This window comes from Myotis myotis, unplaced genomic scaffold (genome assembly GCF_014108235.1).
Source record: "Myotis myotis isolate mMyoMyo1 unplaced genomic scaffold, mMyoMyo1.p scaffold_m19_p_32, whole genome shotgun sequence".
In the NCBI taxonomy this organism is placed as follows: domain Eukaryota; kingdom Metazoa; phylum Chordata; class Mammalia; order Chiroptera; family Vespertilionidae; genus Myotis; species Myotis myotis.
Genome location: NW_023416338.1, coordinates 77,548 through 95,408, shown reverse-complemented (window position 1 = coordinate 95,408; position 17,861 = coordinate 77,548). Strand labels below are relative to the sequence as shown.

General features: G+C 61.3%; 1 protein-coding gene across 5 annotated transcripts in view; it reads left to right on the top strand.

Annotated features, from left to right (window-relative positions):
- The window catches only part of NFIX (nuclear factor I X), a 93,557-nt gene that overhangs the window by 68,141 nt on the left and 7,555 nt on the right, over positions 1-17,861 (top strand). For 3 of the 5 annotated variants that reach the window (XM_036302699.1, XM_036302700.1, XM_036302698.1), the window contains exons 3-9: positions 3,275-3,337; positions 3,645-3,719; positions 4,008-4,128; positions 5,211-5,347; positions 7,951-8,073; positions 10,063-10,238; positions 15,712-15,859. In XM_036302699.1, the coding sequence (XP_036158592.1) occupies positions 3,275-3,337; positions 3,645-3,719; positions 4,008-4,128; positions 5,211-5,347; positions 7,951-8,073; positions 10,063-10,238; positions 15,712-15,859 (843 nt within the window). The remainder of the gene's footprint in view (positions 1-3,274; positions 3,338-3,644; positions 3,720-4,007; positions 4,129-5,210; positions 5,348-7,950; positions 8,074-10,062; positions 10,239-15,711; positions 15,860-17,861) is intronic. The other 2 variants (XM_036302702.1, XM_036302701.1) reach the window with 2 other exon arrangements.

Here is a 17,861-nt window from a genome sequence, read left to right as displayed (position 1 = left end):
GGAAGGAGGAAAATGGTGAGTTGTCCGGGGCCGAGGGAGGTAACAGTGCCCACGGCCCCCCTGTCCTATCTCCAGTCTCTCCAGGAATTTACGGCAGCTGTGGTCTCTGAAGGGAGGTTCAGGCAGGGGGTCTGGGTTTCTGTGCCGGCCTCAGTCAGGGGGGCCCTGCACTGGGGGTCGGTGCTGAGGGTTCCCATTGCTCTGGTGACCAGGCCAGAGAGAAGGCGGAAGCCAGGGAACGTGACCCTGAACGGCTGAGGAATCAGAGTGGCAGCCTCCGGGACGTGGGCTGGGTGGGAGAGAATAAAAGAGGGAGCCGGGCACCTGCCCGCCCTGTGCCAGCCAACACCGTCCTGCCCCTCCACTGGTCCGCAGGCCACCAGCTGGCCCATTGTCCCCCGTGAGAAAGCAGACACTGGAGGGGGGCTCCCCGGTGGCAGGAGCTCGCTCAGGCACACACGCCTGCCTGGCAGGGACTTCCAGAGGAGAGCCACCCCACGCTGGATCCGGGCGAGGGGAGGGGGGGGGCAGCGGAGAGAGGAGCCGCAGGGCAGCAGTCAGGTCTCCTCCGGTGCTGCTGGCAGGGGGCAGTGCGTGGGGCCTGCGAACAGGAGATAAAGGGTTCAGGCACAGGGTTTTCTCTCGCTAACCGTGGATTTGTGTGTTTGTTCAGCTGGTGGTTCCGATAAGCCCCATTCTGCCAGATAAAAGCCCAGCAGCCGTGAGGCGGGGCCTGGAGCCTCCCTCCTGTCTGTCCTGAGGCCTGGGGAGCCCGGATGGAGGGGTGTCAGGTGCTGGGGTGCTGTGTGCTCCAAGGACTGTCCAGAGCAGACCCTGCCGTCAGGGCATGGCTCCCCAGCGCCCCTGGGGCGAGAAAGCTGGCCCCCCTCTGTGCGGGGCAGGTGTCTCTGCCCTCCCCGGGCGCCTGGGCCCCAGGAGCCCACGGCCCTTCTGCGTCCCGCAGCCGCTGGCCGGGTGCCCGCCAGCCCCTCCCGGCTCCGTCCAAGGCACACTCCCCAGCTGACGGTGGGCACAGGCGGCTGCCATCGAGCACTGTCCCCATGGGGCAGGGGTCCACTTTCGCTGAACTAGAGGAGCCCTTGGGCCTGGGGGCTGCCCGTGGGGGCCTCAGCCGCCCTGAGTGGAGCAGCGTGTCCCCAGGCCCCGGCCTCGGCCCTCCCGGTCCCCTCCTCGGCCTGGTCGGGAGGAAGCAGCTGGTGGCGCTGGAGCAGGACGGCGGGGCCCTAGCCGCAGGGCTGGCTTCTGTGCCTCGGAGCCTGGGTCCAGATTTCCAGGGTCTGCCTTTGTCCAGGACGGAGCCGAGCGCCAGGCCGGCGGTGGCCGCGGGCGCCAGCCGTAAGATGGCTGCCAAGGCGAACATGGCTGCCAGCAGCGGGCAGCGCCGCCCGAGGCGCGTGGCGGCACCTCGCCCCCTCTCCCCGCCTGCCCGCCTCTCCACATGGAGCGAATAGGAAGAACAGCAGCAGCGTTTGGGGCCATGTCCCGGTGTAGAAAGGTTTCCTGTCTGTCTCCCTGCCTGCAGCCCGTGTGTCTGCCTCCGTCCTGCTCCACCGCCATCTCTTTGTCCGGCTCTCTCTGGTCCCCGTCGCTGGGCTGGGTGTGCGCGTGCGGGAGGCAGGCCAGCGCCGCCGCTGTGGGGGGACCAGGCCACTTCGTGGGGTGGACATCAGGGTCTCCTCCACTGGCCCAGGTCTGGAGGGGTGGGTGCCAGGGACCCCCAGGCAGCAAGGGCTGGAGCCTGTGCCCTCGCTGGGCTCCACAAGCTGGTCTGAGAGCTCTGCCCCTCCCGCGTTAGGAACTGGGGAAAGGGCGGCCCTGAGAGGCAGCGGCTGGCTAGGGCTAGGATTATTTTGGGGGCTTAAAAAAAAATCTAACAAGGTGCCCTGGCCGGGTATCCAAGTGGTTAGAGCGGCGCCCCGCTATGCACAGGTTGCGGGTTCCATCCCTGGTCAGGGCACATACAAAAGTCAACCGATGAGTGCATACATAGTGGCACAAATGGATATTTCTCCCTCTCCCTACCCCTTCCTATCTCTCTCTCTCTAAAATCAATCAATCAAAAAATGTTCTTAATCGAATAAGGTAGAGGATGGGGGGAGGGGGCCTGAGGCCGTCCTAAGGCAGCTGTCCTCTCCCGCTGGCCACACTGAGGCAGGTGGCCAGGAGCGGAGCCGCGGACGGGCCTTCGCTCTGAGAAGCTGCTGCGCTGCCTCCAGCCCCGGTGGGGGCCCACGCTGCCCTTCAGGAACCTCCTGGCTGGTAACTCCCCAGTGTGAGCAGCTCAGCAGTGAGGCTGGTGGGGGCCAGATTCCCGGCCAGTGGACTGACCGTGGGGTGATGGGTGAGACCCAGAGGCAGGATTGCTCCAAAGAGTGGGGCAAAGCCCTGGCCAACACCTGTCCCCGGTTTTCCCAGTGCCACCCCCATGTTGTCCCCCAGCAAGCAGCTGATTCTTTACCCAGCGCCTGCCTTCCTCCTGCCCCACAACCTGCCCTGGCCCCCCTCTGCCACCCTCTCACCAGCTGTCGTGCCCAGGCAGGCATTCTGGAGGTCCCTGTTGTGCCCCTGGCACACAAAGCTTTGAGGACCTGGAGGGCGGGGCGGGGGGCTTTCCCAAGCTCAGCAAAATATTCACACACACACTCCACCCTGCCCCCAGCCCTCTGTGAGCTCCCGCTGCACAATGGGCCCTTGTTTCGGGGCTCCCTCTGAGCAGCTGTGGCACTGGGGCATGAGACAGCCCAGACAGGCTGGCACAGAGCGGGCGACAGAGTCAGGGTGGACCTCCCCCTTCCGTGTTGCCAGGCACTGCCTGTAAGCAGAAAGGTGAGGTGGGGGTGGCTCAGGCAGACAGGACTGGCTCTAATTAATGAAGTGCGGGAAGCCAGGGGCCGCTTCTCTGGGCACTTGAGGCGGGCTGAGGACGGGGAGCCCTTGGGTTCATTCCAGCTGTGCAGAATGGTCGCTGGCTTCCCTCCGAGGAGCCCTCCCGGCTATGACTGTCGGCCAATGCTGCTCACCCACTGGCAACTTTGTCCCCAGGGCACATGGGGCAGTGTCTGGGGACACTTTTGGTTGTCACAACTGGGGTGCTACTGGCATCTAGTGGGTGGAGGCCGGGGGTGCTGCCAAACCCCTTGCAGTGCCCGGGCATCCCCACTGCAGGAGGGTGTCCCTGGAAACAGGGCTGGCGAGGGAGCCGTGTGTGGGGCACTTTGGTCTTGACCCATCTTCCCCTTTGTGTCTCCCGCAGAATCCGGACAATCAGATAGTTCAAACCAGCAAGGAGATGCGGACATCAAACCACTGCCCAACGGTCAGTGCCCTGCCCACCTGCCCTGCTGCCCACACCTCCCTGACTGCCCTGCCCCCAGGCCCTCCTGTGCCTCCCACCAGTTCCTCCCCTTTACTCAGCTGTCCTTCAGCTGAATTTTGGCTGCCAGCTCGAGGGGAGGGAAAGGGACTCACCTAGAGTGCACCCCCTCTTCCCTGGAGACCCAAGGGGCCCTGAGGGCCATCCTGGGGCTTGGGAGGGAGCAATGGGAGGTGGGAGAGCTGTGAGGAAACGCAGGCAGCCCCTCCTGACCTGGCCTCCACTCATCACGGCTCTTTTCCCTCCTCAGGGCACTTAAGCTTCCAGGACTGCTTTGTGACTTCCGGGGTCTGGAACGTAACAGAGCTGGTCAGAGTTTCACAGAGTAAGTGAGTCCTTCCTTCCTGGCCAGGGCCCAGCCAGCAGGGATGGGGTGAGGAGATGGCCCCCTGCGGATGGATGGGGTCTTGCTGGGTCCAGGGGCCAACAGGGTTTCCTGGGACATTGCCTGCCTCCCGGGCACCAGGCTGAGGGGAGCAGAGGTGTCCAGAGAGGCCCATGTCTAATCTCCACTTTGGAGGAAAAAACAACAGCGAAGGGCTCTTCTCCAGCGAGCCCAGCCTCGGGCCTCCTGCACCTGCAGGCTCACCCGTCATCTCTCGCTTCTTCCCAGCTCCTGTCGCCACAGCATCAGGCCCCAACTTCTCGCTGGCGGACCTGGAGAGTCCCAATTACTACAACATAAACCAGGTGACGCTGGGGCGGAGGTCCATCACCTCCCCTCCTTCCACCAGGTAAGCCCCGCACCCCTGGCCTCCCTCCTCCCTTCCCCCCACCCCGACCGGGCCATCTCGGATGTGGTGGGCAGCTGTGCCACAGTGCCCTGGGTACTTCAGAACGTCACCCCTTGTGGAGGGCACTGGCCCTCTACCCTGAACGTCCTGCTTTGTACTGTTGTGGGCACTCGGCCCTGGGAATGGAGACCTACACAAGGCCTGGCTCTACCTGGAAGGCACTCCCTGTGCGGGTCCGAGAAGGTCTCTCTCTCGGGGATGGACCTACAGGGGGCTAGTAAGGGCACGGGGTGGACGCTCCAGCTGGAGAGAGCAGCTTCCGTCCCAGCCGAGTGGGACAGGCTGGTGGGACCACTCCCTGGAGGGCTTTGGAGGCCAGAGGAAGGTGTTTAGACTAAAAATGCACTGACGCGTTTTCAGCAGAAGATGCCGGGGCTGTGTGCTCAAGAAAGCACCTCCAGCAGCCAGGCAGGACCGGCAGCCAGGCTGGAGGAGGGCCCGAGTCCTGGAGGTGGGGCAGTGGCATGAGAGGGTCGGGTGTAGCTGAGAGATGTTTGGGGGTGGACACAGTAGGCCCTGGTCAGGGCCAGTCGTGCAGGGCAGGGTGGGATCCTGTCCCTTTAAAAAACAAACAAACAACTGGACGTTTTGGTTCATGTGAGGGTTGGGGTGTTCATTTTGATCTGTTTATTGCATCAAACCATTATAATATCTTCGTGTTTCTATCCTGATGGTGGGGGTTGTGGCACCCCCTGGTGAGTGCCTCAGTTGTCTCACCTTGACCCTGGGGGCTGTGGGGCCAAGAAAGCATTTGAGGGTGTTGCCCACCCCTTTGACTTAAGCAACTCGATGGATGATGGTATCAGGGACGAATGGAGAAGGTGATCGAGGAGGAGGAGCAGGCAGGCGGGGCCAAGGGCTCTAGGGCTGTCCTGGGGGTGGACATGAATGAGTGCCCAGCAGTGCTGCTGTCAGGGGGCACCTGCTCCCAGCTCAGAGGGCCGTCAGGGCAGGCTTCCTCGGCCTGAGTACCAGTACCTGGGCCACCCCGGGCCCGCCTGATCCCGCTCCTCCTTCCCCAGCACCACCAAGCGCCCCAAGTCCATTGATGACAGCGAGATGGAGAGCCCTGTCGACGATGTCTTCTATCCCGGGACAGGCCGCTCCCCAGCGGCTGGCAGCAGCCAGTCCAGCGGGTGGCCCAACGATGTGGATGCAGGTATGGGCACCGAGAGGCCTGGCCCTGAGCCAGGGCAGCCCTGAACCTCGCCTCCTCCCTCCGTTTACCTGGCGACTCTCCCACCGGTTCCCCCACTGTCAGTGGCACTGCCTGGCTTCTCGCCTCCCCGTCTTCCAGAGGAAGGCAGTGCCGGCCGAAGAAAGGAGCCGAGGCGAGGAGCTTGGCTGCCGTGGTGGGCAGCAGAGCCACGGGCGTGGCAGGAGGGAGGCGGAGGCCTCCGGTGCCCTGCAGTGGGGCTGGGGCTTTCCCTTCAAAGCCTTCTCAGGCTCCTTCTCCTGGCATTTCTGTAGAAAGGTTGCCCTGGCTCTAGAGTCTTGGTGGTATAACCAGTTAACTGCCACGCGTCCGAAACAGAAACCATCCCTGCGTCCCTAGACGCCTATGGCGTGCAAAGGGTTAAAGCGGCTTCTCAAACTGGGCACTGCTGACACCGGGGCTGGGTCCTTCTCTGAGCTGCGGCATCCTGTGCACTGAGGGGTGTTGAGCAGCAGCCCTGCCTCCTCCCACTAGATGCCAGTAGCACCCCCCCCCCACACACACACACCCTGGGTGTGATGGCCAAAAATGTCTCCCAACATCGTTGAATGTCCCCTAGGGTTGGGGGAGGGCAGACTCTTCCCCAGCTGACTGAGCTGAGAACTGCTGGGCTAAAGGGCTCAGCTTTGCAGAAAGAAGTAGAGGCTACTCAAGAGTGAGCAGAACTGTCCCCAGGCCTCCCAGCCCCCTCTAGCCACCTGCTTCCTGGTGAACCCACCCACGGTCACTCCAGTCTTGCTGGGAGGCCTGGGCAGACCCGGAGAGCCCGAGTGTGTGTGCGCCTGTGGCAGGTGTAGATGAGGAAGCGGGCTGCAGGATACTTCTTGGCACACTGCTGGTCAGCTGTGTGTGTCCTTGAGGTGTGTGTGGGGGTGGGGGGGGCAGGGAGTACTGCCCGTGCGTGTGTGGGATGTGCACAGGGTACCTCTGCTCTGCTAGGCCTGGGGGCGGGGGGGCTTTGGGTTCCAGCGGTGCTCTTCCTGGTGTTTTCCAGATGTGGCCCTACTGGGAAGGGCCAGGTGGATGGGCAGGGGCTGGGGCGAGGGAGAAGAAAGGCCAAAGGACAGGAGGGCGCTGCCCCAGACACAGAATCCGCTTCTGCTCTTGACTGCACTGGAGGAGGGAGGAGGGCTCCTCCAGGCCGGGCCGTGGGCTAAGGGACCAGGCTCTGGGCCACCATCGAGCCCCGCCTCTGCGGACATCGCTCCACATGACTTGGGGTGCTCTTCCCAGGGTTCCCTGGAGGCAGGCGGGGGATGTGGGCCAGCAGCGTCCAGATGCTTCCCTGGGGAACCCCGGGAGGTGGAGAGAGAAGCAGTTGAGGGCCCTGAGGAAACCCCAGCCGGCCTCAGTGAAGTGGCCGCTCTGTCAGGTGCCTTAAGGGCACATCCACCACGGCTGGTGGCCCCGGCCCCTCGGCCTACACCTGGTTCCCAGGAGCCCTCCTCCCCAGGCCCTGCTCTCTTCTTTGTTGGCTGTCTGCTGCAGAGCCCACCATTTCTGCTTCCTGCAGTCCTGCCACACACGGCTCTCAACATCGTCCTGCGGCACACCCCAGCTTCCTCGCTTTCCCCTCTTTTCCTCCTCACCCGCTTCCTGTGTTGTTTCCCTGCGCTGAGACAAATCGCCAATTAAGCAGCCCAGCTGCAGGACAGGGAACAGCTGGGGAGGCACTGTGTGGCCTAGGGGACAGCTGTGCACAGCTGGTGGGGGCGCTCCCCCCCTCACTGTGCCAGCTATCAGGTGGCACACAGCTGCTGCCAGATAACACCTCTTCTGGCGGCTGGGAGTTCGCCCTTCCCCCGCCTCTTCCCTCTGTGGTTAAAGTGGCTCTTATTTCTCTGTTCTGCAGCCCCCTACCCCCCACCCAAACTGACTTGATTTGTGCATCAAAGATGGCAGCTCTGGAGATCTGCTCCAGCTCCACCTTACCCCTCCCTCCCAGCCTAGGCACAGCCTCTGAGGCCCAGCCCAGAGAAGAATCAAACTCCCACAGAGGACCTGGCCCCGGGCTGTGCTCTGACATAGTGTCATTTGGATATGGTGCTCACTGGGCACAGAGGGTCCTAAAGGGGTGTCCTCTGTGCCCCTGTCTCCTGCTGAATGCCACCCCATCTCTGGCACTGGCAGCAAAACAAATGCCCCATCCAAAGGCAGTCCAACCTCTGGGTTCCTTGGCCAAGGCAATCCTTGCCTGGCCAGCTCTGACCCCAGGGCCCTTCCTGATCCCCTGCTCCTGGATCCCACCTTTTCATCTGTGCCCCCTGAGCTCATTATCGGCTTGTCAGGAGGCAAGATGGACCTCCGGCCCAGCACACCCAAGTGCCTCATTTTCCTCTCCTGTCAGAGGCACCCAGTGCCGGCTGGGCTGCACACGGGGCCTGAGAAACAGCCGGATGGGGCAAAGGTGGCAGGAGGGAGCACGGTGGGGGAAGGGGCAGCCAGGAGGGGGCTGAGGAGAGGAGTGAGCTGCTGGCTTCCTGCCTTCCCCCGCTCCCGCCCTGGCCCAGCTAAACCTGCCCTGTGTTGCTGATTCCTCCCCCCAGGCCCGGCTTCTCTAAAGAAGTCAGGAAAGCTGGACTTCTGCAGTGCCCTCTCCTCTCAGGGCAGCTCCCCGCGCATGGCTTTCACTCACCACCCGCTGCCTGTGCTTGCTGGAGTCAGACCAGGTGAGACATGAGGGCCCGGAGGGGGACTCTCGGGGAGGTGGCGGAGCACCGAGGGGCAGCCAGCCAGGTGAAGGGGCCAGGTCCATCAGAGTGAGGGCCCCTAGCTCTCTACGGGGCTGTGGTCTGACAGTGGGTGGGCGAGGGGACGGGCCCTCCTCCCACGGCAGCACTGACTGGAGACCCAGCCTCCTCACCTCATTCCCAAGTGCTCTCCTACTTGCTTCTCCCTCCCCGTGTGCACTTGTGTGTGCATGCTTCCATGTGTGTCGGGTGCCTGTGTGTATGCATGCACTGAGTGCATGTGTGCACATGGCTGCGTAACGTGTGCTGGGATGTGTGTGCATGGATGTGTGCACAGGCCTGACTTGCCCTCAGGCCTGCCGGGTTCTCCTCTCCTCTCGCCAGCTGTGGCTGGGAAAGCTCAGCTTCTCCCTCCGCCCTCCTCTCAGCTGCTCTCCCGGGTCCTGGGCAAAGGTCCGGTCTCCCCGCACCAACCCAGGTGGGCATGGGGCGCAGATTGAAAGGGCACTTGGGAACCCAGGGATCACCCGTGGCACCTGGGCTATTCTCCCAGGACTGGAACTGGCTGCTGACTTGGGGGCTCTCTTGCTTCAGCCTCGGGAGAAGGTGTTTGGCAGGGAGGACACCGTGATGTTTCCCAGGGGATGGAATCAGGCAGGAAGTTGTGGGAGCCGAGTCCTCACCACCCCCTCATTTGCTTCTTCCCGCTCTTGTTTCTACCCCCACCTCGGCACCCATCTGGCAGAAAGAGGCTTGAACTTTTTCTGGACACAACCCTGTGTCCGCCCACCATCTCCTGGGCCCTTCTATAGGACACAGAGAATGGCAAGGTTTACCCTCCCGGCTTCCTCCTCAGGGCCTCCTGGCTGGGAGCCCAGAGGCAGCCTGCGCTGGGGCAGGGCGTGGTGGCCTCAGCGTGGGGGCAGGGAGCCCAGCTCTGCTCAGCTTTTATGAACTCCAGAGAAAAGCCAAGTTTCCTCAGCCCCCTAATGAAACCAAGAGCAAGAGCAAGCTGATTGGAAACAGACGGGAGGGAGAGGACTGGCTGGGGGAGAGCTGGGGCCTGGACCGGGAAGGGAGTTGCGTGTGCAAGGACGCATGTGCAAGGGTGATGGGCTGAGCACACAAGAACGTGGCCGAGGCAGCAGCGGCCAGGTGCACACCTGCTCACGCGCAGATGTATGTGCACATTTCGTCCTGCAAGGTGCGGGGGTCGTGTCTGTCTCCTCTCCTCCCTCATCCAGGCTCCCATCCTAGCCCTGGACCTCGCCTTGGGCGCAAACTCTAAGGGGGCACCCAAAATTCAGTCGTCAGGATAAATGATGTTTTAATGCAACGTTCTTTTTCAAAATATATTTTTATTGATTTCAGAGAGGAAGGTGGAGGGAGAGAGAGATAGGAACATCAGTGACGAGAGAGAATCATTGATCAGCTGCCTCCTGCATGCCCCACACTGGGGGTTGAGCCCACAACCCTGGCATGTGCCTCGATTGGAATCGAACCCGGGACCCTCCAGACCGCAGGCCAAATCTCTATCCACTGAGCCAAACCAGCTAGAGCTAATGCAATATTCTTAAAAAATAAAACTATCGCAAAAAAAAAAAAAAACACCAAAGAGCAAATATAAACATTTTAAACAAAAGATGGATCTGATGCTATCCTTGCCTCGTTTGCCTCACGTTAACGCTGGCCCTGGTCCCAATCAAACTTTATTTGTCAAGACAAGCAGCTGATGGGTGTGCAAGCCCCCGTTTGCCAATTGGATTTTTTAAAATACGCATCAAAATGTTCCTTACCTTGATTACTGAGGGCTTTTTTGCGCTGTCTCAACGTCCACGCCAGAGGCCAGACCCTCACTCTCCTTACCCTGGTCCCGGCCCTGCTCCCGCCCACTCTCCCTTTTCCTCAGGGCGTCTCCCTCATCTTCTCCACCCTGATGCCCTTTTCTTCCCGCCCACGTGCATGCAGGGAGCCCTCGGGCCACAGCGTCAGCGTTGCACTTCCCCTCCACATCCATCATCCAGCAGTCGAGCCCGTACTTCACGCACCCGACCATCCGCTACCACCACCACCACGGGCAGGACTCGCTGAAGGAGTTTGTGCAGTTTGTGTGCTCAGATGGCTCGGGCCAGGCCACCGGACAGGTGAGTCCAGAGGCCCCGGAGCCCCACCACAGCTCATCTCTGCGTCTGTCCGTCTGTGTCAGGATCACAGGGAGAGGGCCCGAGAGCCGAGCCCACCCGGGACGGGAGCAGCAGGGAGCCAGTGGCGCGGACACCTTAGTTTTCTGGTCTGCGGTAGGGGTTTGTGTATCGTGCCGGAGCCTCTCTGTCACCGTCCAGAAAGGCGGGGGCAGCAGCAGGGCCCACACCTTGCTCAGGCTCCCGGCCCTCTCTTCAGTCTCTGTTCCCCCAGGAGGGCACCCATGAGCTGTGCCACCCAGACCAGGACCCTCACCTCCTAACACCCCTCTTAAGCCTCGGGGCTGCAAGGATTTTCTAGATCAAAATCTCCCCACGGTGGCACTGTTGGCATTTGGGGTTGCTCATCATTCTGTGGTGTGAGGCTGTGCTGGGCAGCGTGGGGTGCTGGGCAGCGTCCTTGGCCACGGGGGCTGGCATGGAGACTCCGGTTGGCAGGACTTTGAACAGGCGGTTTCCAGGTTGCTTCTAGGTTTGTAGTGCAGCTCTGCTCCTCAGCCTGGGAGACACTGGCTTCCCGTGGAGCTCTGTGGGGGCTGTGGGGCACTGCTGTTCTCGGTCATTGAGCCCTAGGACCCAGGTCACTGACCAGCAGAAATTCGGGGTCACTCAGGAAAGGAATTATTCCAAACAGTGGTGGTCCAGAGACAGCCCTGCAGGGGGACAGTGGTCCTCACCTCGTCCCCGGGAGACCGCGCTGGGTTGGGGCACAGTGGTCTCTCGACCTTTGGAAAGGTGCTGGTTCCCAGCAGCATGCTGCATGGCAAGAAGGCCCAGCTCCTGTCCCCCAGCCGGTCCAGCCTGGAGCTCCCTGTGAGAGGTTAGGGGGGGAGGCCATTCAAAGGGCCAGACTCATGCCAGACCACACCCAGGGAGAGCAGGGGCGGCCCTTCAGGTGCCCCACACAGGGCGGACATCTGCTAAGTGCGGGGGCATTATTGATGGGGGGTTCCTCACTCCGTCTTCCCTCCCTCCTGCTCTCTTTCCTTCTGCTTTCCAGCTCCTTTCCCCCTGGGCCCTTTAAGGGTTTCTCTTCCTGGCTCTGCAGCTCCTTAGCACACTCAGAGGCTTGCCCACCTCTCTGGACAAGCTCTGTTCACTTCAGGGGCACTCAGGGCAAAGTGAACGTGACCCCCGACAGCTACTGCACTTTCTCCAGAGATGCCGGCAGAGTCCTTGGGAACTGCCAGCCCCTGTACCAGGCCCTTTGGGACTTCTGGGGTGTGGAGTGTTCCCTCCACCTGCCTTGCCTGCCTTCTCACCTACAGAGACAGCCGGGGCTGGGACTCAGTGAGACCAACCTGGGCGACCAGTTTAGCCCGGAGAGCTGGTCCCTCCCCCGGGCATCCTGACGGCTGAGTCCTGACCCTCTCCCTTGACTTGACTGTTCAAGATTAAGGTCTCATTTGGCCTAGAAGGTTCTCTTCTCAAGGCAGGTGCTTTCTCCAAACAGACGATGGACAAAAAGCTACAGACGGGGGTGAACAGCCACCCTGGTTAGACAGGGAGGCTAGCTTGGCTGGGCATCAGCCTCTCTGGGTTTCTTCTTGTGGCCTGTGGTGCCCAAGAGAGGAGGGGGGGTGTCTGCAGTGAGCCTGCTCCAGGTGGCCCAGCCTCTGAGAGGAGGCCAGAGACGGCACCATGCTGGGGGGGGAGGGGAGCACCGGAGGCCCAGGCTCTGCAGCTGACTTCGCGGCAGGGGGTGGCCATACAGGCGGCACCTGCCCCTTGGCCACCTCCAGAGGAGAAGCCAGCACGCAGGGCGTCACCCATCACCCGGAGGCCTGGCGGGCACGCAGGTGGCCGGGTCTCACCTGATCCCGATTCAGCCGGTCTGGGTGGGCCTGAGAACCTGCGTTTCTCTCCCAGTTCTCAGCTGCTGCTGCTTCTGGTCAGAGGACCACTTTGAGAACCACTGATCCAGAGCCCAGAGGAGTAAATGACTAACTCCCGTGAGAGCTTGAAGTTGCAGGTCATCTTTACAGAAAAATGTGTGTGTGCGTACAAAGGTTTTACAGATGATCTGCAGAAGGCATGCCCAGTGCCCCCTATGGCTTAGCCTCAGACCCCAGTGTGAGGCCGACTGAGAAGAACCACATCAGTCAAGGCCAAGGCCAAACGGAGACACCGCTCAGGGGAGATGCAAAGAACAGAAAGCTGTTTTTTCTGTCAGAGAGAAGAGACCACCAGTGCAAGGGAGAGGTCCCAGGGCTCAGTGAGGGGCAGGAGGCCTGGTTCTGGCTCAGCTTCCACCAGCAATGCTGGAGCAGCCAGGCAAGCCCTCCTCTTCATCTGTCACTAGCATGCACTTCTAGCTCTTTTAAAATGTATATATATTGATTTTAGAGAGGAAGGGAGATGGGGAGAGAGAGAGAAACATCAGTGATGAGAGAGAATCACTAATTGGCTGCCTCCTGCACGCCCCACACTGGGGATCAAGCCTGCCACCCGGGCATGTGCCCTGACTGAGAATGGAACCGTGACCTCCTGGTGTATAGGTTCACTCTCGATCACTGAGCCACGCCGGCCGGGTTGCGCTTATAGCTCTTAACTCGTGAGGTTGTAAGATGCTGCTGCAAGTCAAGACCTTGAGATTTTACCAACGTCCACCTATAACCCAACCAGAGCAGAGACATCCTAGCCTGGTTGGAAGTTGCTTCTAGAGACCGAATGTTGTAAATCAGCAGGTTTTGATGTTCAGCCATATCAAGCTGGGATTAGCTTTATTGGGTAGGATTCATGTTTTAGATCCTCCTGGGAATAGACTGGCTCTGGGGATGCCCTTCGGGTGCTTGGAGAAGGAGGTAGAAGCTGCCCCGGGAGCAAGTGCTGCCGCGGAAGCCCCCATGTTCCAGCTTCCCCGGGGCCCAGGCTCAGGATGGCGCCTGGAGAAGAGGAGAGAGGCTGTGATCTGTGGAGTTTCTTGCCCTGGTGGAAAAGCAAGATAGGAACCAGATAGGCCGTGTGAAGGAGGGAAGGCAGTTGCTGCTCGTGTCTCAGCATCAACCCTGCAGAGCTGGAGAGCCCTCTGGCCCGTGTCTGGAACTGGAGGGACCGTTTCTGAAAGGACACTTGACACCGAGGGTCTCCAGCCCAGGACCAGCAGCCACTGCTTGCTTTTGTCAGGGCCTCTGAGTGGGCAAGAACAACCAAGTCCAGGAGGGATCTCTTGGAGGGACGATGTCAGACCTACGCTGGTCACTAGAGGTGAAGGATGGTGGGCAGAACGGCCAGAGTTCAGAGGGGCGTGGCCTACATGAGTCAGCATGGGCCTCTGTGGTTTTAATGTGCAGCGGGCCGGGGGGGGGGGGGGGGGGGGGGGGGGGGGGTGACTATTGATTCAACTCAGTCACTGGGACTTGAGTGCCGCAGGCTTGAGCCACACAGAGGTGGCCTGTGACTCGCTGGGGAGCCTGGGTGGCAGGCAGTCTGCTTTAAAGGTCCCAGGGGAGGTCAAGAGCATCCTGGAGCCACAGGGCAGAGAGAGGTGGATGGTGGTTCAGGGAATCTGGCTGGTCCCCACGTGGGAGACAGTGTTTTGTGAGCAGGCCTGGGAAGTGTAGGAAAAGGCACTGCAGACAGAGGGCCCTGCAGTGAGCAGGTGCGCAGCCCAACTGTGAGGCTGCGTCTGGAAGCCCCAGTCGGTTTGCAATGGGATGTACCTGAGAGGAGGGGCTATAGGGGCACCAGTGCTGGGAGGGTCTCCACCATGGGGTCCTTAAATCCCAACTGGGGAGACCCTCCTTTATGTCAGATGCAGTCAGAGCCGTGGAAGGTTTCCGGAGACAGGAAGAATCTGGGCACCTTGGGATTTAGGAGGAGGGTTGTTGCACCTGCTGGAGAAAACCCATAGGACATGGAGTCAGACAGACACGGCTGTGAACTTCAGGCCTCACCAGTCACAGCCCAGCGACTGCATCAACCACGTCGCTGCACAGAGCCTTGCTTCCCCAGCTGTGAAAGGGGGCGGGAGGGCGGAGCTTCCCTTGCAGCAGGGTTTCCCACCTGCAGCACTGGGAACCTTTGGACCGATGAGCCCTCGTCCTGGGGGGCACCCTGGGCATTATAGGGTGCTGAGCAGCACTCCCTGCCTCCACCCACCAGCGGCTAGCAGCAGCCCCCGGAAGTTGTGCTAACCGAGATGTCTACAGACACGGCCAGTGCCCCCTGGGGAGCAGAACTGCCCCCAAGCGAGAACTGCTGCCGGACAGGTTCCTTGGCGGACGGAACACAAGATGAGTAATATGCCTGGCACAGAGCTAGGCACCCAGGGCACTGAGCGGGTGAGCACAGCCGGCGTAGGGGAGACCTCTTGCAAGTCTCATTGTCGTTGTCCAGGCGCAACCAGTGATGACAGAAAGATGGGCAGACATCCATGGGGTGGGCTCCGCAGGGGTGGCCTACCAGCTGAAGCAGGAGCAGGGAAACTTCCCAAGTTCTCACACCTGGCTGGCTGGGAGGGCAGAGCATTGCCCCGTGAGAGAGAGGCCAGTTTAGGATGAAGAGTTCTGGCCCAGCTCCCCTGAACTCCGGCTGCTGGTGGTCCTCGGGGATACTGCCCAGAGCAGGGGGAGGTACGTGCCCCCAGCTCAGGGAGGTCTCTCCAGGGACCTCTGCCTCGCCTGTGGCGCCTAGGTCCTTGGGAGCTCCGAGGCTGACGCACGCACGCAAGGCCACGCACAGGAGTTTGAGGTACAGGACGGAACGAAAGACAAGGAACGGATCTAGTGACCTGGCACCCTGGTGTCTGAGAGCCTTGTACAAGGATGTCCGCTAAGGAATGAATGGCAGCAATGGATTTCCTCCCGGGCTCTTCCATAGCAAAAGGACCAGCTCCCCACCGTCCTCGGGCTGCTGGAGCTGAGGGCAAGCCCCCCAGTGCCCAGCATCCCGCAGGCCATGATGTGGGGTGGAGGATGGCAGTCCTCTCTGGGTCAACCAGACCCACCCCAGGGTAACTGTTTGCCCCCGCAGAGGGGGGGCTCGTGTGTGTGTTGGGGGGACACAGGGAGGAGGAAAGCTGGTGCATCTTTCCTGTCAGAGGAGAAGGTCTTCAGGAGTGAGAGTCTAGGTGCAGCTGGTCTGTGGGTAGGCGGCACGTTTTTGGTACCGAAAACACATTCCCTAAGAAATAACAAACCACCCGTCGGACACCCCCTTCCTCCTCCCACAACTTCAGAAGAGGACCACGAAAGATTAAAAAAAACAAAACAAAAAAACAGAGAGAGAGAAACACCAGAGAGACCAAACCAAGGCCTCCCGCCCTCACCCACCCTGTGCCCGGAGGAGAGGACCCTGTTCCGCACCGTCCGCCGGGAGCGCCCGCTCTCAGGAGCGAGCTGGCGTGGCCGCGCAGGGGAGCGTGTGTCTGTGTGTGATGTGCCTTCATGCGTCACTCTATTTATGTTGTTCGCAGCCCAACGGTAGCGGCCAGGGCAAAGTCCCGGGGTCATTTTTGCTACCGCCGCCGCCTCCAGTGGCCAGACCTGTGCCCCTTCCTATGCCTGATTCCAAATCCACCAGCACTGCCCCAGACGGCGCCGTCTTGACTCCTCCATCACCTTGTAAGTGGACGATGAAACGGAAACCACACGCCCCAGCCCGTCCAGACAGCCTCCACTGCAAACAGACAAGCCCCCACGCCCTGCCCATCATCCAGTCTCCCCCAACCGAGACGGCCACGGAGCCTCCCGCTCGGATGAGAGCAAACCTGAGCCCCCCACCACGGCCACCCCGGCCTCAGGCGCACCAGCCAGCACACCACTAGGCCCCCTGCCCGCTGCTCCCGGCCCTGGCCCCTGGCCCAGGCCCCTGGGGGGCGGGAGGGGGAGCACAGTGGGGCGCAGGCCGGGGTGCTGGCCGGGGTGGGAAGGGACCGGGAGGCGCAGCCATGCCATCTTCATGCCTGATTGCTGTATTTTTTGTTTTTCGTTTTTTTGTTGTTTTTTGATTTTTTTTGTTGTTTTGTCGTGCCCCCCACACCAAGAAAATTTAATGTGACCACAAGGCGACGCCACCACCATTCCCTTTTTGCCTCGCCCCCCTCCCCTCCATTCAGGCCTCGAGAAGGTGCAGCAGGCCCGCCCTGACCCCTCCCTTCAGCCTCACATTTGGTTTCTCGTTGTTCCTCTTTTTTCCCTCCCTCCCCCCTCCCTCTCCCCTCCCTCAGTTCCTCCCCAGGTTGGATATTCCGAGGACGAGGGAGGGCTCTGGACCTTGGCTTACTTCATCTCTTTCTCTTTCTCTCTCTCTTTTGTTTAAACCAATGACAACTTTTGTCCAAGGGAAGAGAAAAATCTGAGTTGGGAGGCCCGAGGTAGACCCGACGTGAGGGACAGAAGAGGCGGCGGGTGGGCGGTGTGCCGTCTTCGGGCAGGGCCGGTGGGGTGTGGGCAGCGCTTCGGGCGCTCTGGGGGCTGGCAGGCCGCAGGCCAGGACTTCCGGGTGGGAGGGGTGGCCCATCTCACTACTTTTCTCCGTCTTGCGCTCTCTGTCTCACCTTCTCTCTCATGGTTTGAGTTCTTTCCCCCTCTCCATCCTCTTCATGCCATCTTCCCATCTGCATCCGCCATAAGACATCAAGTCATGGTCATGGTCATTGGAGGTGGGCAGGGTGGGAGAGGGGACCAGGCTACAGGGTGGCACTTCTGGACAGAAGCTGGTGAGCATGGGGTCCCTGGGGTGTATGTGGTACAGGGCAGGGGGTGGGGGACTCCCAGGCAGCCTGTGACCCTCATAATCCCCTGTGGGGGTCTCCTCCTTCCTGGGGTTGCAGGGCCCCTTCCCTCCCCTAGGAGCTTGCCGAGCTCCTCCTGAGAAAAGCTCAAGGGTGTTGGGCTCATTTGCCCCTCAGACCCCAGAACAGTTGCCCTGGGCACCCAAGCCCGGGGGCTCCGCCAGCGCCTCCAGCCTCCTCTTCCTCTTGTGCCTTGGCCTGTTTCAGACCCTGGGGAAACCCAGGGCCATAGCACCTGGCTCACCCATCAGAGGAAGAGAATGCCTGCCAGGCCTGAGCTTTGTCACCCCTGGGCCCTCGCTGGCAGCCAACTCCTACATCCCTCTCCAAGCCATCCCGTCTGGCCCAGCCCTCCCTTGGGCCCCTTCAGGTTCCCTGGACCATCGACCCAGTCCTTGGGACTGTCCAGGGTAGTAAGAGGTGTAGCACCCAACTAGCCCCCCTGCTGGAGAGGTGGTCTGAGAACAGCCTTCCCCAGGCAGGGTGGGACCAGTCCACCAGAGTCCCACCCTTCCGCCTCCCTTCTCTTCAGACCTGAGAGGACCAGTGGGAAAGCAAGGTCACCCCCTTCAGTGCTTGGAGAGGAGGGCTATCCTGGCCCAGCTCAGTGCCTGGTTGGGTGCGGGGGGCGGGGGGTGGGGGGAGGGGGAGTGGGGGGGGGGAGAACTGGGTCTGTGGGATCTCAGCTGAAGTCTCCAGGGCCCCTCCCAACCCCTGGCCAGGAAAGAGAACGCCTGGCTCCAGCAGAGGCTGGGGGTGGTGGATGGTGTGTGTTCCTGGTAAGAGGACGAAGGGGCCCCTCTGGCCGGTCCTTCCCACCGCCAGCCTAA